Source organism: Oratosquilla oratoria, chromosome 7, assembly GCF_046742065.1.
Source record: "Oratosquilla oratoria isolate Oo_2021 chromosome 7, ASM4674206v1, whole genome shotgun sequence".
Taxonomy (NCBI): domain Eukaryota; kingdom Metazoa; phylum Arthropoda; class Malacostraca; order Stomatopoda; family Squillidae; genus Oratosquilla; species Oratosquilla oratoria.
Window position 1 is genome coordinate 40,250,589 of NC_134783.1, and position 16,885 is coordinate 40,267,473.

General features: G+C 41.5%; 1 protein-coding gene across 6 annotated transcripts in view; it reads left to right on the forward strand.

The window, feature by feature from the left end:
* LOC143027090 (cyclin G-like) overlaps positions 1 to 8,071 on the forward strand; it is a 90,938-nt gene extending 82,867 nt beyond the window's left edge. For 4 of the 6 annotated variants that reach the window (XM_076188047.1, XM_076188048.1, XM_076188045.1 and 1 more), the window contains exons 2-6: positions 1,745 to 1,952; positions 4,595 to 4,732; positions 4,939 to 5,409; positions 5,558 to 5,763; positions 5,866 to 8,071. In XM_076188047.1, coding sequence (XP_076044162.1) covers positions 1,803 to 1,952; positions 4,595 to 4,732; positions 4,939 to 5,409; positions 5,558 to 5,763; positions 5,866 to 6,082 — 1,182 coding nt within the window. In that variant the 5' untranslated portion in view covers positions 1,745 to 1,802 and the 3' untranslated portion in view covers positions 6,083 to 8,071. Of the gene's footprint in view, positions 1 to 1,152; positions 1,467 to 1,744; positions 1,953 to 4,594; positions 4,733 to 4,938; positions 5,410 to 5,557; positions 5,764 to 5,865 lie in introns of those variants that run through there. The other 2 variants (XM_076188046.1, XM_076188050.1) reach the window with 2 other exon arrangements.
* The last annotated feature ends 8,814 nt before the right edge of the window (positions 8,072 to 16,885 follow it).

The window sequence follows — 16,885 nt, forward strand, 5'->3', positions numbered from 1 at the left end:
TTCGTCAGGCGAGTCCAGAAGTTTCTTTGCACCGGTGGGATTTCTCTGACATGACGACAAGAAGACTTTTATAAACTCCTTCACATTTAAGGCATACGGGTTTATAAACAGTTGGCGATAGTTACCATACAAAGGATTACAAAGGCGGAGCATGCCGACAGGAGACCTTTTGATCCATATCTAGGTCGCAGTTAGTGCTCGTCTTAATTCTGGTAAAATATTTCTGAACTGAATAAAATCGCTTGGCGGCAGCTAGAAAAAAATAACCATCAGTGAAAGGGTTATTTCAAAGGGGACAAATGTTCAATTTGGAATTGTCATTGTTGTAATACGGGCTGTTTGTATGTTTTAGCACGGTAGTTGTATTATGAAGAATGTGTTTGGGCTATTTGGAAATATGGGGGTTGCAAAAACACTTGATTGCATTCGCAGAATTAGTAACAAGGTTTTTCACGTTATTCCAGGCTTACTGCTTCTGACATTGCTCTAATTTTGAGGATGGGTCTCTTCAGATCTTGGTTCTTTGTAGTCACAGGGTGGGAAGCTATGTGCAAAGCAGTGATTGGAGTTGTTTGGCTTGAAGCGTTTAGTGCATGCAGTACTAAACCAATTCCGATATGGCATCTAACAAATTGAGCTAGTTACTTGACTAAAAGCGCAAACCGTCGTTCTATGGTGAATTTGAACTGTGCGGAGAGATTCTGGGAGCTGCTAGCGGTTGGAACGTCGGTAAACAAGGGGGATGCAATTGCCAACTAGTCAAAAGCCGTTCAATTATTCGGGCGTTGTGGTTTTAGAATATTGTTTTTTAGTAAGTGCAATTTATTGCAAGAATTAGTTTTGTTGAAATGTGATATAAGCAATTGTTCAAAACGTAATATTTATTAAGGTAGAAATAAACGAAAGAGTATAGTGTGTCAGCAGTTTTAGTGTCAGCTGATAATTTTTTTTTTGGGTTAAGAAATATATAGTTTCACAATGTCAAAAATTTATTGTGTGTTTAATGTTAACGTTAAAGTCTGGAATAAATACGTAAAATATTATTACTAGGGACAAACTAGAAATATATTGAGCCAGCACTAGTTTCTCGCGCGGAAGGTTGAGGGGTTTCGTCACTCGGATAGAAGCTAGCTTCGCTCAGCTGGGGCAGTAAACAACAGTCTTTGTCAGTACGCCAAGAAGAGAACTAGTGACTGTCGTACACTTCCTACTGTGATATTTTTCTCATTTTTAGAATCTTCATTGAATCGTATATGTAAATATCTGTCGTGCCATGAGATGTGGCAACCTTGTTGATAAAGGAGCAAAATTAGAGGCACAAGCCCCTGTGCACAGTGACCTTGCCTCTATGCCGTCCATCCCATCCAGCGCTTTGAAGTATCTCGTCATCTCCCATAGGAGTCTGTAAAACTGTCAGGCCACACCGCCAAGATGCATTAGATTAAATAAATACTTGGATGCAGCAGGTACACAGTGTTATTGAAATGTTGATTGGGGTTGGTGTAGAGGTAATAACTTGGGTCTTAGCTGTGGAGTGGTTTTTGTACACATAGCCAGTAAAGGGACCCGTGAATATATTAAAGAAGTTTAATGTTACCTATGATTGTGGATGCACTTATTCTCAGGATGTAGACAAGAGTTGAGTGTTTTTTTATGTATTAAATATAGTAGATTTACTTCGTTGCATGTCCGTATTCGACCACTGAAGGAAGATCTTTTGTGAACGTTGATGATATGCTTGCAGGTGTGGTTTGAGTGACGTGTGGGGTGTGTTGCGTCGGATTGGAGTTGTTGAAGGCGTCATGGCTGAAGCTGCTGCTGCATCGGGAGTTCCTAGTTCTGCCAACCCTGTCCTAGGGATGGCGGGGCAGGACTTGGGGACCCTTTTGCTTGAGGCTCGCACTCTCGAGCCCAAGTATCAGCCGGCCCTTGCGCTTCCCCATACTACGAAGGTAAGTCAACAAGAACGAACTCTTCGTGCAATATTTGCTTAGGTTAATGTATTATTAATGTATTATTAATATATATATATTTATTTTAATACCCACCCCTTTAATGTGACGCAGTTAAAATGTTGGGCGAAGGTTACTAGTGTCAGTGATTCACCATTGTTCGGTCCGTAGGCGCTTGTAGCCTTGTACAAACGCCAGCGGGTGTTTTAGTTTTGAATTTAAAGGTCCAGTGTACTGAATGTTCTCGGCGCCCCTCCCCCTTCTCACCCCCACCCCCCTTTCTCTCCCGTGAGAGCCCCTCCCTTCCAATGATGGTCTCACGTAATTGCACCTTTTTTCCTTTCGGGGACATAGGCGATAACGTAAAATAAAGTTCGAAGTGAAAGGTATGGAAAAATATATATACATCTTCACGACAAAACTGGCTTGTCCTCAAATACAGTTGCGAATCGATCGCTTGCTCGTTCAAGCCTAGGTTGTTTCATGGGAATATTTCTGTAGGAACTGTCAGTCTCTTGGAAGCTAGAAATAAAAATAATAAGTACTTCGTGAACGTTACTGATGTTTTTGGTTGTGCGAATCTAAATATTCGCAACCTAGTTACCATACACAACCTCTGGTACGGTGGACCCTCCGCGCGGCAGGATACATGAGCAGGGGTACCAACCTGTGAAAATGTATTGCTTTGTTTGCGAAAGTGAATTTAGTTACTCGTTAACTATTAGTACATAGTCACGAAGAACAAAATAATATGTGTATATATGTTCTTAGTTTTGTGGTTTGGTTGTCATTTTTGTGTGTGCGTGTGTATTGATTTGGGAGAAACTGGGCGTTAGGTTGGTAGCAGTGGTGGGTTCTACGTGCTCATTTAGGTTACGTATCTCTATTCCGTCTTACTCGTAGGCAGTTTGGATTTGCCTAATATCAGGAATCTTTTCGTACATTATGATGCACCTAGCTTGGTGTAATGGTACGCTTTAATATGGAAGCGACAAAAGTCTGATTTACACATTATATCGCACCACAAATAGGTAGCCAGAATAAATTTCTTAAATTCGTCGTCCTCAATAGTAAAGGTAATTTAGTTACCAAGTAAGAGTTTGGGGATGCATTAACAAGGTTTATGGGTGTTCATTCAGAAGGGACAAGATACATTTTAATCGAAGTTAAAATATCACATTTAATTTAGCTGAGTCGACAGCCAAACAAAATAGTTCCATCAGAATCACAGTATTGTTACTGAAAGGGTTATAATGATTGTCAACTGATGTCCTGTTGCTTCCAGGGCTTCTAAGCCAAAAGAATTGTCGAGTGTATGTGAGAACAAAATTGTTGATGTTTTAAGTTCTATTAACATTTTATAAATATGAGGAATGAAGAGTTGAGGGGAGGGGAAAAGGAGATTGCATAGAGGGATGATGAAAGATTATTGGGATGGTTTGGACACATGGAAAGAATGAGTGATGAAAGATTAGTAAAAGATGTATGGAAGACAGAGGTGGGGGGAGTGAAACTAAGGGGATGAGATGGAAGGATGGGGTGAAGTGTTGAGAGAGGGGAATGAATGTTTATTGAGCAAGGAATGGAGAAGGCAAGAGATTAGGATGAGTGGAGAATGATAGTGCATGGATGATACTGTTGTGCAAGGAAGGGAGGGATAGGGGAGTAAGGGATGCTTCTGTGTGAATTGTTTTGATTCAGCCCAAAGGGATTTCTCTCCGTCGTTTCTTTTTCTGCATGAAATGGCATAGCTGTGGATGTACTCTGTCTTGCTGCATTGCATTTGACCCAGGGTAGTTGGCACATGCAGGGATGGCCCGTCATCTGTTAGGAGCTTAGATTGGAGAGGTGGAAAGGATTGTGGCGGGGAGTGAAATGGTGGGAATATTTACATGCCTCCTCATAAAGGGGAAAAGCTCTTGGTATATAGATGGAATAAATGTGTGTGTATGTCCTTAACTTTTGAAGGTAGAAACTAGTATCTAGTGTGATGGGTTATATTCAAATAAAGATCTGGTAATGGTTATTAAATGATGTTCATGGTGTGAAGTTGGTTTTGACCAGAATTTATGTTGCATGGGTTTTAATATTAGTATAAATTTTGTTCAGGAGGTACAGTCTTTATCTTCAGACAAAATCTAAGCTATTTTGTCCGTACTTCCTCGACCTTTTCACATACCTGAAAGTTGATGACTACCCTTCCAAGTACTATGAATTGGTAGCATAGAAATGATCCCAATGCCAGTACAACATGGGATAGTCCATTGTTTTTTCCCAGACTGAGAGGGTAGAGTAGGAGTCGGGTTGTTATGTACATGAGCAAGATGTCCTGATACTTTCTTTGCATTGTCAACTTCATTGATATATGTAATGTTTTCATTTGTTTGAAAATAAAAGTAAATGTGTTATCAATGAAGTGCTAAGAGGAGAGGGAAACAGGGGTGGTGTACTAGACTACTTTCCTTATATGGGAAAACTTTTGTCTAATTGCTGAATTATATTAGCACTGATAGTGTAGATCTGGCTCATTATTGTCATTAATTATGGAGAAATGGAAGTTGTTCTTGATTTTTGGGTAGCATATTTTTCTTGATCTTTTCTTCTGGTATGTATGTGCATTTATTTTTCATTCTCTTCCACAGAATTGCAGCGAAATAACTATGGGGATGCGCAATGGCTCAGCTCATGTGTTGCGATGTCTCAAGGTGTGGTATGACCTTCCATCTGACACCTTCTTCAATGCCATCAACATAATGGATCGCTTCCTGACGCGCATGAAGGTGTGTTTTAACTTTTATGGAAATATATATAAATATTTTTTATAACAATCTTGAATGATTCAATATAATTGTCCCCTATGAGGGCTGGAATGGTTACTTGGAATACCAGTCTTCCTGCTGATTGATGTTTTATAAAAGTTTTGTCATTTCTAGATTATAAATTAATAGGATTTTTACTAACTTCTGTCTTCCCTTTATTTGTACAGGCCCAGCCAAAACACTTGTCATGCATTGCTGTAAGTGCTTTTCACATGTCGTGCGAGTACAGTCTAAAGTACCCACACTTGAGGGAAGCCTATCAGCTACCTGAACGTCAGGATTTGACCACCATTTCGCAGTGCAAGTGTTCTCCAAAGGATGTGGAGCGTATGGAGGCCATCATGAAGGATAAGCTGGCAACCGACTTGCAAACCAGCCCACCCGTCACCCCACTCACTCTGCTGCGTCTGCTCCATGCTGCCCACACCCAGCTGGCGCAGTCTAACACTCCAGCTTACTCACCCATGCCAATAACACGTCTCACACACAAGCTGGAGATCCTCATCTGTGATGCCAGGGCAGCTGTGTTCCGGCCAGCAGAGTTAGCGCTTGCACTCCTGGCTCTGGAATTACAGACAGACATTGTCAATGCTCCACTGCACCAGGCGTGCCTACAGCATCTGCATAGTATCTGTGGGGTAAGTTAATTCTTTTAGTACTCCAACTGTATATGATTCTGGCATTTTTCATAATTTGTGGTCTAACTTCATATACTATAGTGTCATGAATATATAATTGGTTATGGCTTATGGTGTGCATCAAGTCTGATGGTTTACTTTTCACCAGATTGCAGATGGGAGCTTTGAGCAGTGCCGTGAGGTAGTTTCCCAGCTTATCCACCAGTATGAGAACCAGACCCAGACACCACATCGCCAACGATTGGTATGGAAGTTGAGCAATAGGACATTGCGGCAACTTCGTCCAACAGACAAACTGACTACTCGTTTGCCCACCATTGATGAAACCCAACCTCCGTACCCAATTAGGGCTAGGTGAGTTCTGTTCTGGCATTTGCTTGTTTGTTAATTGATGGTAGTTTCACAGTAACTTCAGTTATTCAGTTGGTTTTATATTCCTTTATATTTTCTCTATAGGAATGATAGTGAGTGTTCAAGCTTATCTGAAATTCTTTACAACTCATCATCAGAAGAGGAAATGGATTACGACTATGATGAAGACTTTCCGCCTCTTCCTGCCCCAGCTGGAGCTCAGCGATCGGCACTAAAGTCCACTTGGTCCCCGAGTAAGAAAGCGCACACCAACACCTTCCCCTATCCACAGTATCCCAGGAAATACAGTCGAGTTTGCTAGTTCTACAAGTTCCTACCTGTAAGCTGTGTGCATAATTCCCTTTTGGAAGGGAAGTCAACCAGGATCCTTTATTTGAGCTTGTTGTTGAACAGCAATTGCACAAACTGTATTAGAAGTGTGTTTGGTCAACATTGCCAAAAGTAAGAAAAAAAATATTTTGTAGTTTTAAGTCAATGTTTAAAGATGAATCAGCATTGTTGGTTCTGGATCATGGTTCTCAGATTACAGACTTGCTATTCAGTTAGATTAGCACGCCACAATCATATTTATTTGACGTCTGGATATCTTAAGTCTCCTTTTTTTTTTTTTTCATTGTTATTATTTTATCATTTTTCGTTAACAAAAGAGCTTTAGAGAATTCAGGCCATTTTATGTTATGTATCTTTTCGTTTCTGGTGTCTAGCCCCTAAGCCCAGATTGGGTGATTAAGGGCTTGTTTTTGGACACATCTCTTGTAGTTTGCCTAGATCTTTTGTCGATATAGAATTCCACCATATACAAAAATACAAAAAATGTTCTAACTTGATTATTGGATATATGGTAGTTTAATATAGCCTTCTTCCAAATACTTAAAACGATGAAAAAAATATTAAAACTTGAAAATCAGTAAAACTTCAGCTAGGGTTATCGTAACTTAACCTTTTCCAATAATTCTCTTTGGGTAAAGTCTGAAATTTGAAATATTGGTGGCAGATGCTCTTTATCTACTAAACTTTGGGACAGGACACATAACTTGGACCCACTAGTCCCTAGTCAGTATTGTACTGTGCCATGAGCAGTGCTCTTTCTGGTGTTGTTCAGCCATGCAGACATTGTCAGCACAGTGTAATTTTGGAGCAGAATGTGGCTGCAACACGAGCTTGTCCCATTTGGACACGTGTCTGTGATACCCTTGTGTACCAGAGGCTAAGCATGGCTTCATGCTCCCCAGCAAGTGGCTCATATAAATATCGCCAGCTGGTATGGCCAATGCTTGCAGACCCCTCATAACAAAGGTTGCACACCCCAGGGTCATGAAGTGAGGCTTGTCAGGGCATAGTATGGATGGAGAGGAGTGTGATGGAGTGTTGTATCTACTGCTGTGTATGTCCGAGCGGTGGACACCTAGAAGGCGACGAGCCGCGGCCATGCCAGTTGGTAGCTGGCAAATCCTTCGTGCCCTCTTCCTTTCATCTGCCAGCAGCTGGAACTTTGCTGCTTGGCCACTGCCTTGAATACTATTTGTAAAATGTAAATATCTGAAATGGGGTTATGGCTTGTAACCTATAAAACAAGACACCCACCCCCTTCTTATTTTATGGAGTACCTGTCTTAAGTTAGGTCCAAAGTCTCAAGCACTTGATGTTGAACTTGAATCCATGTCAGCCTAAGTGTTTTGTTGATGGCAAGGAAATTTTACTGTATTGTATTTCAACAGTCATATAAATGATAACATTTATTTGATGAATAAAATGTGAAGTATGTTATTTTTCATGCAACAGATTATTTAGTTTAGTCAATCTTTTGTTGAATGGAGTGGATCTTGAATTTAAAATGAATGTAGTTGGAATTGGGGTATAGCACCTCCATACTTGGCTGAGGTGGCCCTTGGTAGGACAAGAACTCAAGAGCATTTGAATGAAGCTTGGTGAGGCTAGGATCTTTTCCACCAAGCTAAGGAACCAAGCTAAGGTACAAACTTGTATAGAATGGTCTTTCCTTTTTTGATCGATGGGATTTGCTTAATGTGTATTAAGTGGCCATGAGGCTTTGAAATGTGATCATGGCTCTCGTGTTTCATTTTGTTGTACATAATGTCCCATGTACAGAAGTAAGTTATTGTAATCCAAGATGTTATATGAAAGCCTCGGGCATTTGACAGCAACCCAAAGAGCAAAAAAAAAATATTAGTATAGCAAGTAATTATTGTCATCCACACTTAAGTTTATTCCTAGCTTATCACAATGGAAACAAGAAAAAAATCAATAAAATTCTACCTATTTTTGTAAACTGCAGTTTCTCTTAATCCCGAAGGAAATGGTTACATGTGGGGAGTTAGTTTTTAATTTGTGTATATTTACATAAATTTAATAAAACGGGTGAACAGGTTAAAGTTTTACATTGAGAAAAATAAGGCTAGAAACTAGGAAAGTGAGCACAGCTTGTTCCAGAAATCAAGGCACTCTTTGTAGAGTATAGGTGTTTGTGATTTACCTGGCCACCAACGTTCCCTCTAAGCTGTACATGCGCACATGATTTACAACTACAGTACTGGACAAAAGTGATGAATTTTGCCACTTTTATAACCATAGTAGATGGTATTGAATTCGGACAAAAGTGTGCCCAGGCTATGTGTAGTGTAGGATAGTCTTAGTCACTTGGTAGCACAAAATGGCGGTTAGGGTGCATCTAGCTGTTGTGGGAAGAGGATTGCCGAGTTGAGTGCTCGTAGAATTTTCTCTCTTGACACGTCGCATTTTTACCACCAGGCATCCCTACAACCCTAATATGACCTCTAGGAGGGAATATTCAGGTAATTGCTTTCAAGGAATCTGGCCTGCAAACCAAGCAAATAGTACAGCAAATTGGTACCAGTGAGAGAACAGTGTGCCGGTGGGTTGCCAGATTTTTTGAGGAGGGAAGGAACAGCCTGCCATCTTCAAAACCAAGGTCTGGTAGGCCTAAGAAGACTTTGGGTCAGGCCCACAATATTTTGAAACGTACTTTGGAGTCTACTCTAAGAACCACAACCAGGACAACCCAGATCAGTTTGGTGGTGTGTCTGTGAGGACAGTATGCTGCCACATCAAGGACCTGAATTACAAGAGGTGCCACCCTGTGAAGAAACCCATCACTGGCATCAATTTACTGCACTATTTGCTTGGCTTGCAGGCCAGATTCCTTTAAAGCAATTATCTGAGCAACTGCTTCATGTGAATATTCCCTCCTAGAGGTCATATTAGGGTCGTAGGGATGCCTGAAGTGGTAAAAATGTGACATGTCGGAGAGAAAATTCTACAAGCACTCGCCACAGCAATCCTCTTCCCACAAGAGCTAGATGCACACTAATCTCCATTTTGTGCTGCCTCGTGACTCAGACTATGCTACACTACACACAGCCTGGTCATCACTTTTGTCCGAATTGAGTACTCTGTAGCACACACACAAAAAAAAAATGTGCACACAAGGTTTTCAAAACATATTCCATTCAATACAGAAGTTCCACCCAAACGTAAACTTGTAAATTCTCTAAAAAAAATATGGTAACCGTCAAAACAATAATTGCCCCCCACCTTTTTTTGTTTTTTTCCGTCTAGCTAGCGCTTACATTGCAAATAAAATTACTTTGCCGCCATGGGTGCGCATATACTGTTTAGTGAAGGCAATGTTTGCATACAAGCAGCAAAAAGTTGGAGGGAACATTGCTGGGTACAAGGTGAGTATTCTGTTAAGTTGGTCTTGGACACCAACAAAACATTACAGGCAGTTTTATACCCTGAAACCTACACACTCATCACTTTGTGCATACTTGGTACAGCATTGGGGAGAGATTCAAGGGTAGTAGAATAGGAATAGCAAAGGTTACAATTGTAAAAGGATGTTGCAAAGTGCTATGTAGCGAGTTAGGGACGACACTGAAACCCACATAACGATGGCAGTCAAAACCTCGTTTGTGGTAAATGCAACAAAAACTACAACAGTATCATGAAACATCTACGGTGACCATCTGCTTGCATCCTTTAGTATATCTGTACAAAACATACTTTGATCACACAACTCCCCATAATAGGCCCAACAGAATTTTTTTTTCTAAAATAAGAATTCCATAGGCATACCAATGTTCAGGTCGCCATCCTGCTTAAAAATCAAGCTGGGAACAAATGTCAATTATCCCAGATGCAACCACTATACAAACATACAATAGAGTACATACACTACAACTCCTTCCAGGCAGCAATACAAAATCTCTTTGCTGACCACAGGTGTGCTGCAAGAACTGGGTAAGTGATTGAGAAGAGACTTGGTACAGAAAACAAATGTGGCCCAAAGCAAGTGGAGCTGGAATTCACAACGAAATTGGACCCAAGTCCAGCCCCTCTCAGATCTTGCTGATGTCTCAATCTAAAAGGGACCATGTACAACATTTAGAAATAGTATAGCAGTACTGTAGTCATCATCCCATAACTGGCATTACTCTAGACAGAAATGTAACAAGAACTCTGATAAAAAAGAAGTAACATCTCTATACAGGAAGCTTTTCCCCCTTACTAGGGAGGTAACCAAGAGAAGTATTACCTATTCCCACCCCCTTCACCCTTCCTGTCTCAGCTCCTCATGGATGATGAGTCATCACTGCACCCACCAACCGTCCTGGGTCAAATGCAATGCAGCAAGACACCATACATCCATAGCAAGGCCACTTCACTTAACCAGCGACCCCACCCCCCCTGTCCCCTCATACAGAAAAAGAAAAGAGGGGAGAAATCCTTTTTTGGCTGCATCAAAATATGATTCATAAATAAACACCCTATCCTTCCCTTGCATAAGAGTATCATCCATACAGTCATTCTCCACTCCTGTTTCAAGACAATGCCTATATGTGCCTGTACTTGCCCTTGAGTTTGTAATTTGTTCAGTCTGTGCTGGTGCATGTGTACATGCACCCATGGTAAAATGTGGTATATGGTCGTAGGCTTCAATGGATGCCTGTTGTGTGATCTGACCTTCGGTCAGAAAGGCTGACCACACGGCCACCTGCGCTAAGCTCCAAAGATGCTTCGCAATATTGCCAAATGTAGCATTTAACTTATTATACGTTATTACATCAATAGGATAATGTTTGTCTGTATATATATACATATATGCACAAACTTTTCGAGTATGTGTAACAGTCCATGTTTTTGGGACCAGTGTGATATCTCATTCATGAAAACTGTGCGGGAGAAAGTGACTAATTGGCAACCTTCAGCCATGCAATAGTCACATGTGTGACTGCCCTTCAATGTAATTTTTTTTTTTTTTTTTTTTTTTTTTTGTTATCACAGTTGTGGCCTTGCTGTGAATGTGCTGTATCTTGGGACACTGCTTCTGACCCAGGGAAATGGGCAAGATGCAGGGATGACCCATCCTCCAGGAAGTGCCAAGATAAGAGGGAGGGAAGGGGGTGTTTGGGAGTGGAGCATGTTGGGGATGGAATAGGTGGGAGTGGTTTTTATGCCTTTGTTTTTTGGCTAACTCCCTTGTAAGGGGGAAAAAAGCCATTGGTATATGTATGTATGTCACCGAGTTTCTTCGTTTTTCCTCATAGTGTTCACTGACTTTTGGGGTGTGCCCTGCCCCTTGTATGAAGCCTAGAAATCACACAGCACATGATAACATTGTGAAAGTGATTAAATTACACAAAGTGGGAAAGAATAATTGAGAAATAGCCAATGCAACAGGTATATCCAATTGTACTGTGTCCCAACTCCTAACAAAATGGTGTGCAGGTGGGTTGATACCATGCCCCTCAACAAACATGCTGGGGGCAAGGCCCTGAACATTTCCCCCAAGGTGTTTAGGCTTTTAAAACATCAGTTGGACTTTAACCCTTCAACAACTCCAAAGGAATTGAAGGAAAAGAACCCTAAGCATCTTGGTGACATCTCCATCAGGATACATACATATATACATATACCAAGGCTTTTTCCCCCTTACAAGGGAGGTAGCCAAAAAGGAAAAGACATAAAATCATTCCCACCCATTCCATCCCTGAATACACTCCACACCCCTCCACCCCCCCCTCTCATCTTAGCACCTCCTGGATGACGGGTCATCCCTGCACCTTGTCCTCTGCCCTGGGTCAGAAGCAGTGTCGCAAGACACAGCACATCCACAGCAAGGCCACTTCATTAAATCGGCGACCCCCCCTCTCTGTCCCCCCATGCATAAAGGAGAAGACTGGGAGAAATCCTTTCGGGCTGCGTCAAAATTTGCTCACACATATTACCTCACCCCCCATCCCCCTGCCCATTCCACCTCATGCATCACAACATCATCCATATACAACCATTCTCCATTCACCCGTCTTCTGTCCTCTCCCGTCCTTCCTCAACAGACATTCCCCTCTTCCCCAAAGCCCCCTTCACCCCATCCACCCACCTCATCCTAGGACGTCCCTTCATGTTCACTCCCTCCACATCTGCCTTCCATACCTCTTTTACTAGTGTTTCTTCACTCATTCTTTCCATGTGTCCAAACCATCCTAATACTCTTTCATCAACCCTATCTCCCAACTCCCTTTCCACCCCTGTTCTCCTCCTCACCTCCTCATTTCTCACTCTATCCAGCCTAGTAACCCCCGTCATACTTCTCAGACACCTCATCTCAAACACATTCAAACTCCTTCTCTCTTCCTCTTAATGTTCCATATTTCTGCCCCATACAGTGCTGTTGGCACAATCCCTCCTTCATACAGTGCTGTTGGCACAATCCCTCCTTCATACAGTGCTGTTGGCACAATCCCTCCTTCATACAGTCTCGTCTTAGCATCCATTCCCAAATGTCTATTCCTCATTACACTTTTTAATCCACCAAGGCATTTACTCGCTTCTCTCAATCTACATTCTATCCATCAGGATAATTCAGGAAAGTATTCAGAATTGTTAAATTACTCAAAAGTGAAAGCATGTGTGAAGCCCCTCATCACTGTAAAACAAAGGTGCCGCTATGTCTAATTTGCCAAGGATCATAAAGACTGGGACCTTGTTCAGTGGCATAAGGTCCTTTGGACCAATGAAGCAACCATTTGTATAAGTGACAGCAAGGGAACGAAGGGGTGGAAGTCTCCTACTGTGTCAGCCTGTGACCCATGCTTGACAGGACAAATGTTGAGCACCCACCCTATCTTATGGTGTGGGGTGCCCTTGACTATGGTGATTTGGGGAACCTTGTAATACTCCCTAAGGGCTAGAGTGTCAACTCTTAGTGCTAGATTAACCTTCTGCAGGAGAATTTAGGGGAGTGTTTCACAAAAACAGAGTATGAGATCCTTCAGCAGGATGGCACCCCTTGCCGCACCTTAAGGGCAGCCAAAAAGTATCTCGGTGATAGTGAGGTCGACTACATAGAGGATTGTCCTGCTATTACCCCCATAGAAAACTCATGAAGGCACACCTTTGTCAGGAGGACACATTTACAATTCCCAAGCTTGAGATGTCCATCCGGAAGGTATGGGAGGAAATACCTGCTTCCCACTGTCAGACTTTGGCTGATTCTGTTCCCAGGAGACTCCAGCAGGTCATCAAGGCCAAGGGCTTCCCCATCAGGAAGTAGCATTGATGGCGTAAGTATTTGATTGCTTTTTGTAATTTTTAAAATAATTTGATCAAAAATTTTTGCATATATTTCCCAAGTATGCAATGTGATCCACGTTGATTTTATATCATACTGGGTGCTCGCACTCAGTTCAATATTGTACATAGATTTTGTCATACAGAATATATAGAATTGTAAAAGATGTGTTGGCAACCATCAGGCATTTTCTTTGTCACTTCTTAAGGTGGCAAGCAACAGGCTAGGCTTAACTATGCTGTTGTCAAGACTTAAAAATAAATAGAAGAACCCAAGAGACACCTTTATCTCAATGCCTCCAAACTAATGTAGTCCAACAACCTATGTTCTGGTGGCAGACAAACTGGATTTGACATGCTGAGATACATAGGAGAGCTGTGGCTGAACATAGCCACTTCCCCATTCTTCTCATTAAGGGCAAGGTTCCCCTTACAATACTCCTAGCATCCAGCATCATACTTATGAGGCAATCTATCTTCATTACATTGTCCAGTATCCCACTACAAGGAAATCCAACTTTGCTACATTCACCAAATAGGAATTTACAGGAGTGCACATAGCACACATCACTCCTAGTCATTTCCTTATTCTACATGTGTTCATATCCTAATTCTATGCTGCATATCTTTGAGCATCATACTTACATGGCAAGTCCTTGTCAGCCCGTTGCACAAGCCTATGATTTCCCTCTTGCTCAGTGCCCCACACTGATATTGACTTCTGACATACCGTATCTTCTACATATATATATATATATATGTGTAAGGAAGTAATACCCATGCCCACAACCATTTCAATTGTCAGCACTTAAAATCTGCCCAGTAGTATCACCATACAGCAGGCAGGTAAGGTGATAAGATGTACAAGGGTAGAGGATAGCAATGAGTCTTGTACAGCCACACCAAACACATGGTATAGAACGCACGTTGTTGCCCACATGGCTAGACCTGACGCTCCTTTGACGATGCAATCCTGCTTGACCCGACCTAACCTAATCCAGTGCAATTTTGCAATTATGCACCATGGGTCACTACCTGCACTGTGTGTATATATATATATATATATATATATATATATATATATATATATCTGCTCCTGGCTGCATGTACAGTCAGTTCACCTGTACCTTACAATAAAGGAGATGAACTCACCAAAACCTCTTTCTCTTCTCACAGTAGCATCATTACACTGGTGACCCTGGAGTAACTAATAAATACCATGGACCTGTCTCCCGTTGCTGCCACTCCCACCATCGTTCCACCTCTCTCAACAGCCACCAGGGGACATTAACCTAAGCACAGCATACATCAAGATTCCGTCCATCACAACGCCTCCTACCCACAGCCTACAGAGCCAGCATTAACATCAATATACTCCATCATATGTGACTCTAGTGCCTGCCCGATCTGTCCTTCGCAACATCAATGACGAAATAATCACTGTAGCAGCAGCGCCAGCCTACAAGCACCAACAACAGACACTGGACCACCACAATCTGATACACTACAGATCTGCATCTAACCATTGGGAGTTGCCTGGAGCTTTGTCCTGGCAAACATCAGGATGCCTCTCCTCGATCCTGACTTCCCCATTCATTGCAGGTTACTGGTCAACATCACCAACAGCCATCTGGTCTATGGAACAGCTCCCACCTCAACTACCTTCCAAACAGCATTGCCACTGACATTAGACATTTCACGCATGACGCTCGCCGCAGCCCTCTGGGACAACCTCATCATGTCTCCAGCAGAGATGGTTCATCTCAACTCCACTGCAAACCACATTGCGATCAACCATGGCTACCACCATCGACGCTAGACATTCCTATGCCCAACATTCATCAAGCCATCTGGGGCAACCTCAACATGTCTCCAGCAGAGATGGCCAGAGGCCATCCCCTCACATGTGGAATACCTTCTTAAGCCAAGGTAATTTTAAGAGGGAAGTATTGTACAGCTGCGACAACCACTTGGCATGGAACATGCACTGTTGCCCACATGGCTAGACCTGACACTCCTTTGACAGTGCGACCCTGCTTGACCCGACCTAACCTAATCCAATACAATTATGTAATTATGCACCATGGGTCACTACCTGCACTATATATATATATATAAATTAGCTCCTGGCTGCATGTACAGTCATTTCATTCATACCTTACTATAAAGGAGATGAACTCACCAAAACCTCTTTCTCCTCTCACAGTAGCATCGCTATAGTCTAAAGGGAGAAAGGCTGGAGGAAGTGGGTAGCTTTAGGTATATGGGGTCACATGTGGCAGGAAAGGGAGGGAGGAATGGAGGTAAATTGTAGGTTGAGAGAAGCAAGTAAATGCCTTGGGGGATTAAAAAGTGTTATGAGAAATAGACATTTCTTTTAACATAGATTACCAACTTGCTGAATGTGATTTTAGACTCCATATTCCTGAACTCAGACTGACTGTCAGTCTGATAACTGAGACTGTTAGAGTGATAGTCCCAACTTGCTCACTGGACTCTGACTTCTCTTTGCTTGTTAACTTAAAACAAATCTTCTGAAAGAGGTAAAGCTCCTCCTCTAGGGTGGACTTAGTCATCCTTATCATGTAATGATTGTCTAAGTTAATTTTCTCTATATATGTTGACGAATGACATAAGGACCCAAAAGTCCTACAACGCGCCCATTTGGAACACCTAGTCCTGACTGAATAGAGCCTTGTTCATTTGAGGTTCAGCAGGGTCATGCCATACATTACCTTCCAGATAAGAAAAGTCTTACCCCAACAAGATTTAATTATCCCAACTTGCAGACTCTTAGATTACCAAAGGATGACTTTTTTTTTTCTTCTTCTTTTACTCATAGGGTTTTATCTAGAAATGTTTCTCATTAATTTGACTCTTAAGAGTATTTACTAGTGGCATTTTTTATATTTGTTGTTTAGATTATTAATTTGCATTATTATACTCGATGAGGGAAATGTTTCGACCTCAGAATCTTACACAGCCTTATTTACTGAGGGATTATTATTATTATTATATATATATATATTTTTTTTCTAGCAGGATCTTATATACCAAGGAAATGTGACATCCTTGAAACATGACTGCGCAGACACTGTGTACAGAGGGTTTTTGTAATTTCCACCCTTTTAAAATATTTTGAGCTTTATTCCCCAAGGGAAAAGCTATAACCTTACATGAATGATTGCATAAACCTCTTTCACCAAAGATATTTTACCACCTTTTTTATTCTTGAGTGGGTCTTTTTATCAAAGGAAGATAAACACAGTTGATAGTGCAAACTTTTTTCTTTCTAGTGGGACTTTCTATTCACCAAGGAAAAAGTATAAATTTGAATGGTGCAATTTTTTTTCCTTTCTATTGGAACTTACTATTCACCAAGGAAAAGGTATAATCTTGAATTGCGCACCCCTTTTTCTTTCTAGCAGGATTTTCTATTCACGAAGGAAGAGGTACAGCCTTGAATTGTGCACCCCTTTTTCTCTTTCTAGCA